The sequence below is a fragment of the Bison bison genome, unplaced genomic scaffold (genome assembly GCF_000754665.1).
Source record: "Bison bison bison isolate TAMUID 2011002044 unplaced genomic scaffold, Bison_UMD1.0 scf7180017864105, whole genome shotgun sequence".
In the NCBI taxonomy this organism is placed as follows: Eukaryota; Metazoa; Chordata; class Mammalia; order Artiodactyla; family Bovidae; genus Bison; species Bison bison.
Window position 1 is genome coordinate 44,821 of NW_011494677.1, and position 18,957 is coordinate 63,777.

Genomic DNA, 18,957 nt, shown 5'->3' on the forward strand with positions numbered 1-18,957 from the left:
GTATAGTTGCTTTACAAGCTTGTGTTAGTTTCTACTGTACAGCAAAGTGAATTAGCTATACTCATACATATCCCTCTGTTTTGGATTTCCTTCCCATTTAGGTCATCACAGAGCATTGAGTAGAGTTACAGTATTCTCATTGGTTATCTATTTTATACATAGTATCAACAGTGTATATATGTCAATCCCAATCTCCCAATTCACCCCACCCCCCTTCCTCCCTGGGTATCCATATGTTTGATCTCTATCTGTGTCTTTATGCTTTGCAAATAAGTTCATCTGTATCATTTTTCTGGATTCCACATATAAAAGATATTTTTCTCTGACTTACTTCAGTCTGTATGACAGTTTCTAAGTTCCTCCACATCTCTGCAAATGACACAATTTTGCCTCTTTTCATGGCTGGGTAAAATCCTATTGTATATATGTACTGCATCTTCTTTATCCATTCCTCTCTTGATGGACATTTAGTTTGTTTCCATGTTCTGCTGTCAATAGTGCTGTAATGAACACTGAACTGAAGGATATTGTTGAATTTTGGTTTTCTCCAGATATATGCCTAGGAGTGGGATTTCTGGGTCATATGGTAGTTCTGTTTTTAGTTTTTCAAGGAACCTTGATACTATTCTCCCTGTGGCTGTACCAGTGTGCATTCCCACCAACAGTGTAGGAGGCTTCCCTTTCCTCCACATCCTTTGCTGTGTTTATTGCTTATAAACTTTTTTGATGATAGCAGTTCTGACCAGTGTGAGGTGATCTCATTTTAGTTTTGATTTGCATTTCTCTAACAATTAGTAACACTGAGCATTCTTTTCATGTGCTTGTTGGTCATCTGTATGTCTTCTTTGGAGAAATGTCTAACTAGGTCTGCCCACTTTTTCATTTTGTCTTTTTCTTTTTTATATTGAGCTGTATAAGCTATTTGTATATTTTGGAGATTAATCCTTTATCAGTTACATCATTTGCAAATATGCATTAAGTAGGTTGTCTTTTCCAGTTGTTTATGGTTTCCTTTGCTATGCAAAAGTGTTTAAGTATAATTAAGTCCCATTTGTTTATTTTGTTTTTATTTCCATTACTCTAGGAAGTAGGTCCAAAAAGATATCATTGCTCTTTTCATATCATAGAGTGTTCTGCCTATGTTTTCCTCTAAGAGTTTTATTGTATCTGGTGTTGTATTTAGGTCTTTAATCCATTTTTGAGTTTATTTTTCTGTGTGATACTAGAGACTATTCTAATTTTATTCTTTTACATATAGCTGTCCAATTTTTCAGTAAGCATCATTTATTAAAGAGATTGTCTTTTTTCCATGTATTCTTGCCTCTTTTGTTATAGATTAATTGATCATGGGTTGTGGGTTTATTTCTGGGTTTTATATCCCATTCCATTGATCTATATTTTTATTTCTCTGCTAGTACCATACTGCTTTGATTACTACAGCTCTGTAGTATAGTCTGAAGTCAAGGAGTCTGATTCTTTCAGTTTTATTTTTCTTTCAAGATTTCAATTTTTCAAGATTGCTTTGGCTATCTGGGGTCTTTTGTGTTTCCTGTGTTCCATACAAATTTTAAGATCTTTTTTTTGTTCTAGATCTTCAAAAAAAGCCATTGGTCCAAAAGTACACATGCACCCCCATGTTCATAGCAAAACTGTTTACAATAGCCAAGACACGGAAGCAACCTAAATGTCCATTGGCAAAGGAATGGATAAAGAAGGTGTGCTACATGTGTACAATGGAAAAAAAAAAATAATGCCATTTGAAGCAACATGGATGGACCTAGAGATTGTCATACTGAATTAAGTAAGTCAGACAGAGAATGACAAATGTTATATGGCATCACTTACATGTGGAGTCTAAAAAAAAGGCTACAAATGAACTTAGCTACAAAACTGAAATAGAGTTACAGATGTAAAAACAAACTTATAGTTACCAAAGGTGAACGTTGGTGAGGGAAGGATATATTAGGATCTTGGGATTAACAGGTAAACAATACTGTATATAAAACAGAAAACTGATAAGGATTTACGGCACGCACAGGGAACACTCCTCAATATTCGTTAATAACCTAGATGGGGAAACTCTAAAAAGGAATGGCTATGTATACATACAACTGATTCATTTTGTTGTGCACCTGAAGCTAACACAACACTGTGAATCAACTATATTCCAATAACAATTTTTAAAGAAGAAACAAAATAAAATAGGTGTGTTCCACTATCACTTGAGATTAACAATCTAACCTTCTATCCATTGCACTCTTACTTTTTTGGTATGGGAAATAAATTGGTCTCAATGGGGAGGAACGTCTATTATAAAAAGAGGGATAAAACAAATAGATTTCCCTCACACTATGTATTCACAGACACACAAATTTTACCATAATTACCTTCCTGAAATGAGCAGGTCAATGCATTTATTGGAATATTTAACACCTCTGAAAAGTACCCAACTATAATAATAAATTTGCTAAAGGCATCAGCAATTTAATGCTGTAAAATATTCCCTAACGCAAATGGCAACAAATTAGTAATCTGATTCAGCCCCATATAGCTAGATACAACAGGTCCTAGCAGATGGTAGAAACCTAATAAATGTTAAATAAATTAATGACTGATGCTGAAAAGCACCAAGAGAGATATAATTTGGGGAAATATGAATCATGTGCTTACTTACTCCATTTCCACCGCACTGTGCTGAACACTGGTTTACTCGGTTTATATATGGCCCTACTTCTGAACATCGATGATTTACACAAATCTAAAGAAAAACAAACAAAATTTTTTCCAAGTTAGAGGAGTCCAGTTATCTTAACATTACCATCAGTAATTTTATAACATAGGACAACAGTTATTCAGGGCAGTAAATTTCCATTAAGTACCGTTTCTGCTGTATCCCACAGATTTTTATGTTATATTCTCATTTTCATTTCATTCAAAGTGTTTTTCACTTTCTTTTGAGATTTCTCCTTTGGCATAAGTGTTATTTAGAAACGTATAGTTTAAGCTACAAATATTTGGGGATTTTTCAGATAAATTTAATGTAAACTATGGACTTTTGGTGTAGCATTGTGGACAGTGGAGTCTGCATTTATGTAGGGGTAAATGGTACATGGAAATTCCCTGCATTTTCCACAACTTTTGATGTAAACTTAAAACTTTTCTAAAAACTATTTTTAAAAATAAATTTTTAAGAAATGATTCAGGTTTATGTTATTACTTCCCCATGTAATAAGAAGCTTGGAAGTTGCCACTCCATCCTAAAAACAATGAAAAAGTTTAACAGACTGAAAAAGAAAAAACTCCTTTAGGATTCATAAAAGTGGTTTAGTGGCAAATCACTGCTCTCAAACTGGAGAGATAGACAAGCAAATACAGGGAGTCACAGCTTACCAGAGCAAAGATTAACAAGCAGAAAGCTCAGATACCAGTGCCAGGGAAGGAAAGTAATTGTTGAATTGTGAGTGCCTCAATAAGGACAAGGAAATGGCAACCCACTCCACTGTTCTTGCCTAGAGAATCCCAGGGATGGCAGAGCCTGGTGGGCTGCCATCTATGGGGTCGCACAGAGTCAGACACAACTAAAGTGACTTAGCAGCAGCAGCAATAAGGACAACCCCGAGACTTAAAAACTCCAGAGGCACCCAGTCATGAGGAACCCCCATTGTTTCATGTGATGTATATCCAGGAGCTCAACCATATTCTCACAGTAAATATTAGAGAAATTTTTTTCTTGTTATCTTGCAGAAGAAGGGGAAAAGAAACCATTTTGAAGTAGCCAGAGCAGCCTGTTCTTAACAAAGCTGGCCCTCAAGAGAAATGAGTTATTAATAATTATAGCCTTGTGGCTATATATAAATCTGCTTGTGTTCTATCAGAGCCTATTTGATCTGGGAGAAGGGAAATACCCAATATCAGTCTGCTCTTAACCTTTCATATGTGAAAAGAGAAATACCCAACTCCAGTCTGCTCCAGCCATACTGTCCCATATAAAGGAAGAAAAAAAAAAAAAAAAAAAAAAACCTGAAAAACACTTGTGAAGTTCACAATCTAAAGGCACAGGTTCACTGAAAGACAGATCTAATCATAGGACTGAAGAATATTTCCCTGCCACAACACCTCACCACCACATTACTAAAGGTCCATTTATAGCAGTTCTTTTGCCTGGCACATCATGCTCAGCTCTCAAGAAAACAGATAAGGTTATATTAAAAGCCAAAACACACAATTTGAAAAATGGAGCAAGTATCAGAACCAGATATTATCAGGAATACTGAAATTATCAGCCTTGGAGTTTAAAACAATTATGAGAAGGAAATGGCAACCCACTCCAGTATTCTTGCCTGAAGAATCCCATAGACAGAGGAGCCTGGTGGGGTGCAAAGAGTCGGACACAACTTAGTGAAGACTCACTCACTCATGATTAACATCTTAAGGGCTCTAACAGACAAAGTAGATAGCATGCAGGAACAGATAGGCAATGGAAGCAGAGAGACAGCAATCCCAAGGGAAAAGAAATAAATGCTGGAGTGAAAAAATGCACTAACAAAAATGAATAATGCCTTTAATGGGCTTATTAATATACTTCACATATCTGAGGAAGGAATCGCTGAGCTAGAGGATATATCAAAAGAATCCTTGAAAACAAAAAAGCAAAAAGAACAAAGACAAAAAAAAGAATATTCAAGGGACAACTACAAAAAAGCATAATGTATATGTAATGGAAATGCCAGAAGAAAAAGAAAAAGGAACAGAAGAAATATTTGAAACAATGTGCATGCTCAGTCGCTTCGGTCGTATCCTACGCTTTGCGACCCCATAGACTGTAGCCTGCCAACTCCTCTGTCCTTGGGGATTCTCCATGCAAGAATACTGGAGTGGGTTGCCATGCCCTCCCACAGGGGATCTTCCCAACCCAGGGATCAAACCCGAGTCTCTTATATCTCCTGCATTGGCAAGTGGGTTCCTTACCACTAGTGCCCCCTGGAGACCCCATTTGAAACAATAATGACTGAGAATTTTCCCCAAATTAATATCAGACACGAAACCACAGTTTTAGGAAATTCAGAAAACAATAAGCAGGATAAATACAAAAAAAAAAATGATACACCTAGGCATATCATGTCCAAACAGAAAATCAAAGAATAAATCTTTTAAAAAGCAAGATTAAAAAAAAAAAAAACTTACCTATAGAGAAACAATGATAAGAATTATATCTCACTTCTCAGAAGCCAGACAGTCAGAAGAGAGTGGAGTAAAATACTGACAGAAAAAAAAAATCCCCAATCTAGAATTCTATATACTGTGAAATTTTCCTTCAAAAGTTATGGAGAAATAAAGGCTTTCTCAGACATACAGAAATTGAGAGAATTTTTTAAAATAAAGTTCTTTAGAGAGAGGAAAAATAATATAGGCCATAAACTACTGGTATGTACAACACCAAGAGTGAAGGCTTATATAAACTATTTCCTTTGTGTAATAAACATGTGTCCATGTAGGCTGATCAGTAGTAACAAATATAACACACTGAATGGAAGAAGTTAATAACATGGTAACATATGCTTATGTGGGGCCAGAGTGTATAAGGGAAATCTTTATATAATTTCCTCTCAATTTTGTTGTGAATGTAAAATTGTTCTTAAGAATACAGTCCAAAAAATGATTCAGGGCAGGGATATGGAAGTAACAAATCAAACAAGACTGAAATAAAAATCAGAACCAAAAGAAAAACCACTTTTTACTACATTAGCCTGAAATCTAACAAAACCATCCTTAAGAGCACAGTTTAAATAATATCCTGTATTCCTTGCCTATATAAAAAGTTTACATAGAAAGAAATCAATAAATGGGAGTTCTTATTAAATATGAGCTATTATTCAGTGCAGTTCAGTGCAGTCGCTCAGTTGTGTCCGACACTTTGCAACCCCATTAATCGCAGCACTCCAGGCCTCCCTGTCCATCACCAACTCCCGGAGTTCACCCAAACTCATGTGCATCGAGTTGGTGATGCCATCCAGCCATCTCATCCTTTGTCGTCCCCTTCTCCTCCTGCCCCCAATCCCTCCCAGCATCAGGGTCTTTTCCAATGAGTCAACTCTGCACATCACGTGGTCAAAGTATTGGAGTTTCAGCCTCAGCATCAGTCCCTCCAATGAACACCCAGGACTGGTCTCCTTTAGGAAGGACTGGTTGGATCTCCTTGCAGTCCAAGGGACTCTCAAGAGTCTTCTCCAACACTACAGTTCAAAAACATCAATTCTTCAGCGCGCAGCTTTCTTCACAGTCCAACTCTCACATCCATACATGATGACTGGAAAAACCATGGCCTTGACTAGATGGACCCTTGTTGGCAAAGTAATATCTCTGCTTTTTAATATGCTATCTAGGTTGGTCATAACGTTCCTTCCAAGGAGTAAGTGTCTTTTAATTTCATGGCTGCAGTCACCATCTGCAGTGATTTTGGAGCCCCCAAAAAATAAAGTCTGACACTGTTTCCACTGTTTCCCCATCTATTTCCCATGAAGTGATGGGACCAGATGCCATGATCTTCGTTTTCTGAATGTTGAGCTTTAAGCCAACTTTTTCACTCTCCTCTTTCACTTTCATCAAGAGGCTTTTGAGTTCCTCTTCACTTTCTGCCATAAGGGTGGTGTCATCTGCATATCTGAGGTTATTGATATTTCTCTGAGCAATCTTGATTCCAGCTTGTGCTTCTTCCAGCCCAGGGTTTCTCATGATGTACTCTGCATATAAGTTAAATAAGCAGGGTGACAATATACAGCCTTGACGTACTCCTTTTCCTATTTGGAACCAGTCTGTTGTCCCATGTCCAGTTCTAACTGTTGCTTCCTGACCTGCATATAGGTTTCTCAAGAGGCAGGTCAGGTGCTCCAGTATTCCCATCTCTTTCAGAATTTTCCACAATTTTATTGTGATCCACACAGTCAAAGCCTTTGGCATAGTCAATAAGGCAGAAATAGATTTTTTTTGAACTCTCTTGTTTTTTCTATGATCCAGCGGAATTTGACAATTTGAGCTCTGGTTCCTCTGCCTTTTCTAAAACCAGCTTGAATATCTGGAAGTTCACGGTTCACGTATTGCTGAAGCCTGGCTTGGAGAATTTTGAGCATTACTTTACTAGCGTACGAGATGAGTCCAATTGTGTGGTAGTTTGAGCATTTTTTGGCATTATTAGAGTCCCCTAAAAAAGATATGTGAAGTTTTCATCTAACTTTACTACAGATATCTAACATTCTATTGCAGAATATTTTAATATCCAGATATTAATTCTTTTAACTATAAAGTATAATAATCAGAGGATTAAGGATATATTCCTAACTTCTTTATTTCTAGCAATATCAACTTCCTAAGTTGCAGTTTTCTTAAATGAGTACAATAATACTTTTTCTAAAGCATTCAAGATTTGTTTCAAGGTTAAAATGAAATAATGAGAAAATGATTTCCTTTAAACATGAAAGTACAATACTCTTCAAAGAAATGACCTCACAAACACTTTCTAAATCCTGACAACCTAACCCTGTAAGCTTTTAATGTGCTCAGTCTTCTCATTAGTTCTTGGCCCCCACGGTGCATCTAACAACTCTTTTTAGAATGTACTATATTTGTTTGTCTGCCTCAGTTGAAATTGAGACGAAGTCCTGCTACTTAATGACATTACTGACAGAAACAAAATTCCCGAGAGTGTTTTATCATATATGATTTATAGTATCATTAAAAGCTACGTGGTAAAATTTGTTTTCATATGGCCTCACTGAGAAGAACTGCCATGTTATAGAAAAGATTATGTTCTTACTAAATTACAAATAATTTCAAAGCATCCATTGACTGTGTCTCATTTTTTAACTGCTTTGACTCCATGGCATAAATACATCTACTGAGCTCCCTGGCATATCTGTCCTTCAAGGAGATATTCATGACTTCTAGGCATGAAGAGGAAGTCAATATGAAGACTATATACTTTATCTGTGGTAAACTTCATTTAAACTATCAGATCACCAAAAATCACCAAAATATATACATTCATTTTACATATTTAATATTTTATTCAAAATCATCTGTCAGGTAAGGAGGAAGAGTCAAAATTCAGATCTCTGTGCTTCTGTCTTCAAAGGCTACACTTTATACTATATGATAGTTCTTCATGAGCAAATTTCTGGCTAGGAACTAAATGAGATTCTGAAGTAAATTTATTCCATGCTCTCTCCATATTTGGTTGTTTGCTCTCACAGATAACCAATTATAACAACAACCAAGAATAATAGCCAACCTATATTTAGTTCTTACTATGTGTTGAGCATTGTACTACATACTTTGTAGTATCATTTCATTGAATCTTTGCAATAACTCCATAGAGTAAATATTATTATTATCCCCATTTTACACACAGCTGTGATATCTTAAACTGGTTGGGTAACCTTCAAAATGTCAAACCCAAGAGGTAAAGATTTATTCCTTGAGGCACCATCTAAGTTGTACTCTTATCTAATGGGTCACAAAGATATATATAAATTAAATGGGATTTCTTCTTTCTTCTCCAAGAATAAAAGTGAATTCCCAAGTTATGGAATATTTAACTGCAAGTATTCCCAAGACCTCTCTCCTCCACACTCCTGTCCCAAAACTCTTGGAGATTCCTTGCTTACAACACTGAAATTCTAAAAAGGAACAAACACTCCCATTTCCCTCAGAGACCAACTGAAGCTTACTCATTTTCTCCTTATCCAAATATTTGAGGTTATTTGGTCAAGTGTGTGCTTAGTCGCTCAGTCATGTCCAACTCTTTGTGACCCCATGGACTGTAGCCCTCCAGGCTCCTCTGTCCATGGGATTCTCCAGGCAAGAATACTGAAGTGGGTTGCCATGTCCTCCTCCAGGGGATCTTCCCAATCCAGGGATCTAACCCAGGTCTCCTGCACTGCAGGCAGATTCTTTACCAACTGAGCCACAAGGGAAATTAATAGAACAGATTTTTTAATTGATTTTAAGCTATTTACCCTCCCTTTATCACAAATAGAGCCACTTTTGACCACGAGTGGATCTTGTGCATCCGTTGTTTCATAGAGCATTGTTATACATATAGTACTTCGCACAAAAGCATAAATCACAGAAGCACTCTCTTGAAGGAAAGGAGTTTGAAGTGGGTAGGTACAGATTAATCTTCCACATATAAGACTCCTGCAAACATAATAAAAATATATGATTATTAGACATTAGGCATTTATTATGAATGCTTCATATTTTCTTTCTTTGACCAAAAAAATAAAGAATGGTTCTCCATTTATGGCAATATATCTTAGGAAATGTAAAACTTTCCTACTAATAGTTAAAGTAAAACATAAAGCCACTGATACATGCTTATCTTTCAATGACACTAATGATCTTTTTATTCACTGTACAGATTGATGTACTGATTGTCAAATAAACAAGTCACTCAAGCATTTTACATCTCTCTGTAGAGGGGCAGAAACTACGTTGTGACCTCTACCCTCAAAGACCTTACAGTCTAATACTAAATACGACATAAATCTTATTAAATGTGCTGTGAATGAAATAAGCAGATTCTTACAGATATTTAAGATGAAGATATATTCTAACTTAGTCGTCAGAGAAACCTCATAGAGAAGATGCCATCTAAGTCCAAGCTTACAAGTTAGTAGAATTTCAACAGGCAAAGTAAGGTATTTCAAAACAATCACAGCATAAGCATTACTTAAGAAGTAACGTTACAAGAAGCATAAAGTTAGATGATATGTTTGCTGCTGCTGCTGCTGCTGCTGCTGAGTCGCTTCAGTCATGTCCGACTCTGTGCGACCCCATAGATGGCAGCCCACCAGGCTCCTCTGCCCCTGGGATTCTCCAAGCAAGAATGCTAGAGTGGATTGCCATTTCCTTCTCCAGATGATATGTTTACCAGCCTGTAAATTCCATGAGTACAAGGATCATCATTATGTTTTGCTAACTTGTATCTAACTAGCTAGTGGCCAGCATATGGTAGTTTCTTTAAAAATATTTGTTAAAAGAAATTCATGACCAAAATATCAAAGAACGGGCTCTTCAGACACAGGAGAAATTGAACTTCATTTTAGAGACACTGGGCAGTCTTCAGCTTGGGCAAGCATTCAAATGAATGGGGATAGTATTTTCATTTTTAAAATAATGAGTATGTTCAGACAGGAAAGGTGCAATGGTATCATTAATTTCAACCTTGGATAAGATCTTGGAGCCTAGTAATCATCTACATATAAATATTTAAAAAGCAGGTTAAAATTTAATAAGTCTGTAGTACAAGAATGATGTCAAGACTAGAGATTTTGATTTCAGATTAACTCCTGAACACACATGACACCTGAAACCATTGGAATTAATGACATACATAGTGAAAAACTAAAAACAGAATTTTATAGTATATAAGATAGGAATTTTCACTATTTGCATAGCATACCTCCATGGGCAAAATGTATATTTGCCTCCTGATTTGCCACAGTTCCCAAATCTATCAGTTTGAGACTGTATTTCTTCATAGCAGGCAAATGGAGCATTTCTTGAACCTGTCAAAGTTAGAAATATATTTGGATTAAAACTTCCTTTAAATTAAAACTTAAATATATTTAAATTAAAACTTCCTCAATTTCCTCATATGTTTCTTTGCTTTTTCTATCATTGTCATCTATTCAAAAGTTCCCTAGTGAAGTTTTAAGAAGAGAGAAATGAAGTGAAAAGTATTGCTCATGATTATTTCTCCTTTTAATTCATTTTGGTCATTTGTAACTCAAAAGATACTATGAGGGTAGAGGAGAACTGAAAGTGAAAGTGTTAGTTGCTCAACCACGTCCAACTCTTTGCAGCTCCATGAACTGTAGCTCACTGGGCTTCTCTTTCAAAGAATTCTCCAGGCAAGAAAACTGGAGTGGGTTACCATTCCCTTCTCCATGGGATCTTTCTGATCCAGGGATCAAACCCGGGTCTCCTGGATAGTAGGTGGATTCTTTACCATCCAAGGAACCATACTTTTTTTTTTTACAACCAGAGTTGTAAAAGTATAAATCTTAAGAGAGCTCTGTGAAAGAAGGCAATAGAGAGAGAATACAAGAAAACTATTCTTGTTCTCCTAGATTCTGAGTAGGAATGTATAAAAAGCCAGGTCTATAAAAAAAAAAAAAAAAACTACATTAAAGAAACTTCATACCTTCAGAAAGTCTGAAGTGAAGGGACCGAAATTGCCAATCCATACATATTTACCTCTTTTTCCTTTGTTATTGTATTAGCTTTCTATCACTGTGTAAAAAATTACCAAAATCTTAAAACAACACCCATGTCACAGTTTCTGAAAGTGTGGCAAAGCCCATTCAGGTTATCTGTTCAGGGTCTCAAGGCTGAAATAAAGTTCCTGGCCGGAGTTACAGCCTCATCTGAGTCTAGAGTCCTCTTCCAACATCATTGGCTGTGAAGAATTCATTTTTTTGTAGCCGTTGCTTCATTTTATTACTATCTGCCAGGGGTTGCTCTTGGCCCTAGGAACTCCTGCTCAGGTCCTAATGACATGGCCCTCTCACAAAAATGGCTGCTTATTTCTCCCAATAAAGTAGAAGTAAAAGTTTTTCTGGAACTCTCTTGCTTTTTTGATTATCCAACAGATGTTGGAAATCTGATCTCTGGTTCCTCTGCTTTTTCTAAATCCAGCTTGAACACCTGGAAGTTCACAGTTCACATACTGTTGAAGCCTGGTGTGGAGAATTTTGAGCATAACTTTTGTGTGTGAGATGAGTGCAACTGTGTGGTCGTTTGAACATTCTTTGGAATTATCTTTCTTTGGGTTTGGAATGAAAACTGACCTTTTCCAGTCCTGTGGCCACTGCTGAATTTTCCAAATTTCCTGGCATAATGAGTGCAGCACTTTCCAAGCATCATCTTTTAGGATTTGAAATAGCTCAACTGGAATTCCATCACCTCCACTACCTTTGTTCGTAGTGAAGCTTCCTAAGGTCCACTTGACTTTGCATTCCAGGATGTCTGGCTCTAGGTGAGTGATCACACCATCGTGGTTATCTGGGTCATGAAGATCTTTTTTGTATAGTTCTTCTATGCATTCTTGCCACCTCTTCTTAATATCTTCTGCTTCTGTTAGGTCTTCTGCGTGAAATATTCCCTAGGTATCTCTAATCTTCTTGAAGAGATCTCTAGTCTTTCCCATTCTATTGTTTTTCTCTATTTCTTTGCCAAAGCCTTTGACTGTGTGGATCACAACAAACTGCGGAAAATTCTTAAAGAAATGCCTCATGAGAAATCTGTATCCAGGTCAAGAAGCAACAGTTAGAACTGGACATGGAACAACAGACTGGTTCCAAATCAGGAAAGGAGTACATCAAGGCTGTATACTGTCACCCTGCTTACTTAACTTATATGCAGAGTACATCATGAGAAATGCTGGGTTGGAAGAAGCACAAGCTGGAATCAAGATTGCCAGGAGAAATATCAATAACCTCAGAAATGCAGATGACATCACCCTTAAAGCAGAAAGTGAAGAAGAACTAAAGAGCCTCTTGATGAAAGTGAAAGAGGAGAGGGAAAAAGTTGGCTTAAAACTTAACACTCAGAAAACTAAGATCATGGCATCTGATCCCATCACTTCATGGCAAATAGGTGGGGAAACAATGGAAACAGTGTCAGACTTTATTTTTTGGGGCTCCCAAATCACTGCAGATGGTGACTGCAGCCATGAAATTAAAAGATGCTTGCTCCTTGGAAGAAAAGTTATGACCAACCTAGACAGCATATTAAAAAGCAGAGACATTACTTTGCCAACAAAGGTCCACTTAGTCAAAACTATGGTTTTTCCAGTAGTCATGTATGGATGTGAGAGCTGGACTATAAAGAAAGCTGAGTGCCAAAGAATTGATTCTTTTGAACTGTGGTGTTGGAGAAGACCCTTGAGTACCCTGGACTGCAAGAAGATCCAACCAGTCCATCCTAAAGGAAATCAGTCCTGAATATTCATTGGAAGGACTGGTACTGAAGCTGAAATTCCAATACTTTGGCCACCTGATACAAAGAACTGACTCTTTGGAAAAGACCCTGATGCTGAGAAAGATTGAAGGAAGGAGGAGAAGGGGACGACAGAGGATGAGATGGTTGGATGGCATCACTGACTTGATGGACATGAATGAGTTTGAGTAAGCTCTGGGAGTTGATGACGGACAGGGAAGCCTGGCGTGCTGCAGCCCATGGGGTCACAGAGAGTCAGACATGACTTAGCAACTGAACTGAATTGATTTCTCCCAAGCCAACCAAAGAATCTTCTGACATTTCTCATCTTTTAAGGGCTCATATTATTAGTTGAGGCTCCACTTAGAATGATCTCCTTTGGATTGATTCAAAGTTGACTAATTATGGACCTTAATTAAGTCTTTAAAATCCCTTCATATTTTCTGTATAAACTAATCATAGGGACGATAGTCCACCATATAGTCACTGGTTCTCATCCAACTCAGAGGGAGGAATCTCCAAGAAAATACCACAGTAATGATGGGGAAAATCTTAAGAGTTCCACCTAGCAAAGTTACTTTCTCCAGAATGAACCATGCTAAGTCCAACGGACCATCTATAAAATATAAAAGTAGGTAATAATATCTACCTTAGTGGATTATTATTAAAATTAAGATGATATTATTTAATCACTCAATTTTTTGCCTTGTCCTAATTCTATCTCTTTCTACAATTTTTAAACATTAGCCCATCAAAGGTGATCGTGCACATACTGTGAGGCAAATAACATTATTCTGAGTATTGACAGTGTTTAATCAGTTCAGTCGTGAATCTGAGACTACCAGGTTAGGAATATTCTTCATCCAACCCTATCTTTACTAATCCAAATATTAGTAAAATATTCCTTCTAAAGATACCAATGTGCCCTATTATTAATTTCTCCCTTGAATATCCTGTCTCATGTTAGGGACTTTCTCTCAGCTCAGTCTGGGTTTTGCATGGTAATATGGAAACACCAAAAGGGCAATATGTTGAAAATGTTAAATTGCATGTTAAATATTTCCATAAGTCCAGTATACTGACCAAGTCTACAAAGTAAGAGAATTTGCCTTTCCACAGTCCAAATGGTATATTTAGATTCCCTCTACCTTATTATCAAATGCTATGAGGCACAATCCCCTTCATAGATCACAGCCTTGTTGTGGCAAAGGGGCTTGCTTCACCTTCAATGAAGCTATGAACCATGCTGTGTAGAGCCACCCAAGATGGACAGGTTACAGTGAAGAGTTCTGACAAAACATGGTCCACTGGTGGAGGTGATGGAAACCCATTCCAGTATTCTTCCCTGGAAAAAGCCATGAGCAGTGTGAAAAGGCAAAAAGATATGACACCAGAAGATGAGCCCCCAGATCAGAAGAGGGGTAGAGCTATTGGGGTAGAGCAGAGGACAGTTATTGATAGCTCCAGATAGAATGAAGTGGCTGGGCCAAAGCAGAAACAATGCTTAGTTGTGGATATATCTGGTGGTGAAAATAAAGTCTGATCCTGTAAAGAACAATATTGCATAGGAACCTGAAATATTAAGTCCATGAATCAAAGTAAATTGAACGTGCTCAAGCAAGAGACAGCAAGACTGAACATCAACATCTTAGGAATCAGTGAACCAAAATAGATAGGAATAGGCAAATTTAATTAGGATGACCATTATATCTACTACTATTGTCAAGAATCCTTTAGAAGAAATGGAGCAGCCCTCACAGTCAACGAAAGTCTGAAATGCAGTACTTGGGTGAAACCTCAAAAAATGACAGAATGACCTCAATTTGTTTCCAAGGCAAACCACTCAACATCACAGTAAACCAAGTCTATGCCCCTGCAACTGTGTGTAAGAAGTTAAAGTTGACCAGTTCTTTGAAGACATACAACACTTTCTAGAACTAAAACCAAAAAGATGTCCTTTTCATCAAAGGAGATTTGAATGCAAAAGCAGGAATTCAAGAGATACTTGGAATAACAGGCAAGTTTGGTCTTGGAATACAAAATGAATCAGGACAACGGCTAACAGAGTTTTGTCAAAAAAAACATGCTGGTCATAAAAAATACCCTTTTCCAACAACCCAAGAGAGGACTCTATGTATGAACATCACCAGAAGGTCAATACCATAATCAGATTGATTTTATTCTTTTCAGATGAAGATGGAGAAGCTCTATACAATCAGCAAAAACAAGACCTGGGTTAATTGTGGCTCAGATCAATAGCTCTTTATTGCAAAATTCAGGCTTAAATTGAAGAAAGTAGGGAAAACCACTAGGCCATTCAGGTATGACCCTAATCACATTCCTAATACAGTGTAAGTGATGAATAGATTCAAGGGATTATATCTGGTAGAGTTCCTGAAGAACTGTGGACAGATTTGTAACAAAGCATCCCAAAGAAAAAGAAATGCAAGAAGGCAAAGAGGTTGTCTGATGGGGCTTTACAAATAGATGAGAAAAGAAGAGAAGTGAAAAGCAAGGGAGAAAGGGGAAAATATACCCAATTGAATTCAGAGTTCCAGAGAACAGCAAGGAGAGATAAGAAGACCTTCTTAAGCAAACAACACAGAGAAGTGGAGGGAAACAATAGATGGCATAGACTAGAAATCTCTTCAAGAAAACTGGAGATATCAAAGGAATATTTCATGCAAGGAAGGGCACAATAAAGGACAGAAACAGTAAGGACCTAACAGAAGCAAAAGAGATGAAGAAGATGTGGCAAGGATACACAGAATAATTATACAAAAAAGTCTTAATGACCCACATAACTACAATGGTGTGGTCACTCAAGAGAGGACATCCTCGAGTGTGAAGTCAAGTGAGTTTTAGGAAGCATTACTACTAACAAAGCTAATGGTGAAAGAAACCCTGCTGAGCTTCTATTTAAAATCATGTATGTGGGGTTCTCATATGTATGAACTAAAATCTTATTTCTCCAGTTAATCTGTCTTCTGTCATTTTAATTATTTGACCAGGCAAAAGAACCAGAGAAGTTAATGGGGATGGGAAAAAATAATTAAAATAAAGTAGAAGCGCCTTGGACTTCAACCAAAGCTATGATCAAGCATTTAAAAATAAAAAGAAAGTCAACATACAGAAATTAGTTGAATTTCTGTACACTAACAACAGCTGAAAAAAAATTTTTTCAATTCCATTCCCAACAGCATCAAAATCAATTTGATACTTTGGAATAAATTTAACCAAGTAAGAGATGTATAGCCTGAAAATTACAGGATCCTCATGAAAGAACTCTAAGAAGACACAAAAAGGAAGACATTCCACTACCACAGGTCAAAAGCATTTACATCATTAAAATATCCATGTAGGGACTTCCCTGATGGACCAGTGGTTAAGAATCTGTCTTGCAATGTAGGGGACATGGGTTTGATCCCTTGTCAGGAAGCTAAGACCTCACATGCCACAGAGCAACTAAGTCTGCACACCGCAAGGACTTAGTCTGTGTGCCGCAACTAGAGTCTCTGTGTTGTAACAAAGATCCTGTGTGCCACAACTAAGACCTGAGAGAGTCAAATAAATAAAGGAAAAAAGAAGTCCATATCACCCAATACCACCTACAGATTCAATGTAATCCCTAACAAAACCCCAAAGGTATTTTCCATAGAAATATAAAAAACAAATTGAAAAGATCAAGAGATCCTGAATAGACAAAGCAACCTTGAGAAAGAACAAAGCTAGAGGTACACTTTCCTTATTACAATTATATAACAAAGCTATAGAAATTAAAACACTATAGTACTGGCATAAGAATAGACAAAAAGACCAATAGAATAAGATTGAGAGCCCAGAAACAAGCCCCCACAATATGCTAAACTAAGATTTGACAAGGGAGTCAAGAATACTCAATGAGGAAAGGAGAATCTCTTCGACAAATAGTTTTGAGAAAGCTGGACAGCCACATGCAAAAGAATGCAATTGATCCCCAACCTCACACAGCTCAAAAAAAAATGAATTCATAAAGACTTAAAGGCAAAAACAGAAACGTTAAAACACCTAGAAGAAAACACAAGGGGAAACCTACTTAACATGGGTCTTGGTAATGACTTTTTCAATATGACACCAAAAGCATTAGCAACAAAGGCAAAAATAAAAAGTGGGACTTCATCAAGCTGAAAAGTTTTTGCACAGAAAAAGAAACAATTAAAAAATGTACCACTCTGGCGTATGGATTATTTTGAGCTAAAGGCTATCAAAAAGTATATATATATATACTACCCTTCCCTTAACTACCTAGAAGAATTTAAGTTAGGGACTTTTTTCCCCCAGAAAAAGATTTATTATCAAAGATAAATTCTATCTCACTGGCCCGATCTGGATGGCAGGGCAAATATATAATTACCAAACATCTGCTCTTCTTATCATCCTGTGAATGACGCTCCTGTCCTTAAAAGCCCCAGGACCCTATCTCATTCCTTAGTGCAGGACAACATATACAATTAATTTTATCTTTCTGTCTCTGAACCTCTTATATGATCTCTGAATCTCTCATGTTATGTGGGATTCTCATATGTATGAACTAAAATTTTATTTCTCCAGTTAATCTGTCTTATGTCATTTTAATTATTTGACCAGGCAAAAGAACCAGAGAAGTCAATGAGGATGGGAAATTTCCCCCTTCCTGACAGTGTGAATCAGCAAAGAAAACATGAGATATAAATATTCAGCAACATGGACTCCAAGCAACATGGCATTATGCTAAGTGAAATAAGTCAGACAGAGAAAGACAATACTCTATGATAACCCTTATATGCGGAATCTAATTGAATTCAGAGAAACAAAGAGTAGAGTAATAGTTATCACAGGCTGCAAGGTGGGGAAAATGGGGAGGTGTTCAAAGGTTACAAATTTCCAGTTATAACATGAAAAAACTGCTTGGAATCTAACACACAGCATGATGTTTATACTTAGTAATATCAAATTATATACCTGAAAGTTGCTAAGAAAGGAGATCTTAAATGTCCTCACCATGAAAAAGAAATGGTAATTATGTGACATAATGGAAGTTTAGCTAACACTATGGTGGTAATCATTCTGAAATATATAAAAGTACCAAATCAATAGTTGTACAACTTAAACTTATTAATGTTATATGTCAATTGTGTATCAATAAAGTTGGTGGTTGAAGAGACTTAAACTTACCTGAAACTATAAATATACTAGAAAAAAAGAGAGAGAGAAAGCTCTTGGGTACTAATCTGGGCAATATTTTTTGGATGACACAAAAGCACAGGCAACAATAGACAAGAAGGACTGCATCAAAATAAAAAACTTCTCAGCAAAGAAAGTAAGCAACAAATCACAAATGAAACCTACAGAATGGGAGAAAAAATCAGCACACCATATAGCTGATAAGGGATTAATTTCTAAAATATGCTACTCATAATTAAATAAAAAAGATAAAGAGATTTAAAAATAGCAAAGGACCTAAATGGATATTTCTCCAAATAAAAGCCAAATGACCATCAGATACGTGAAAAGGGACTCAACATCACTAATCATCAGAGAAATGTAAATCAAAACCACAACTCACACCTTTTAGGACAGTGTGTTATCAAAGAGAAAAAGACAATAAGTATTAGCAAGAAGGTGGAGAAAATTAAACTTTTATATACTGTTGATGGGAGTGAAAATTGGCACAGTCATTACAGAAAACAGTAGACAGGCTTCTCAAAAATTTAAGTGCACCACCTTAGGATCTAGCAAGCATATTACTGGGTATATACATGCAATATGTTAAACAGATGACTATGGCAATTATTTCATATTGTATATGCATATCAAAATATTAAGTCATACACCTTAAACATATTCTTAAGAAGTTCAAAACTAAAAAGAGATTTTGTGTGTGTGTTAGTTGCTTAGTCGTGTCCAACTCTTTGCAACCCCATAGACCACAGCCCCACC

At 36.7% G+C, this 18,957-nt stretch overlaps 1 protein-coding gene across 1 annotated transcript in view; it reads right to left on the reverse strand.

The window, feature by feature from the left end:
- ADAM32 (ADAM metallopeptidase domain 32) overlaps nt 1–18,957 on the reverse strand; it is a gene marked incomplete at its 3' end in the record, with an annotated part of 169,626 nt that overhangs the window by 36,811 nt on the left and 113,858 nt on the right. The window contains exons 16-18 of the mRNA XM_010838845.1: nt 10,460–10,565; nt 9,012–9,192; nt 2,675–2,758 (exon numbers count right to left, since the gene is read on the reverse strand). Of these exons, the coding sequence (XP_010837147.1) occupies nt 2,675–2,758; nt 9,012–9,192; nt 10,460–10,565 (371 nt within the window). The remainder of the gene's footprint in view (nt 1–2,674; nt 2,759–9,011; nt 9,193–10,459; nt 10,566–18,957) is intronic.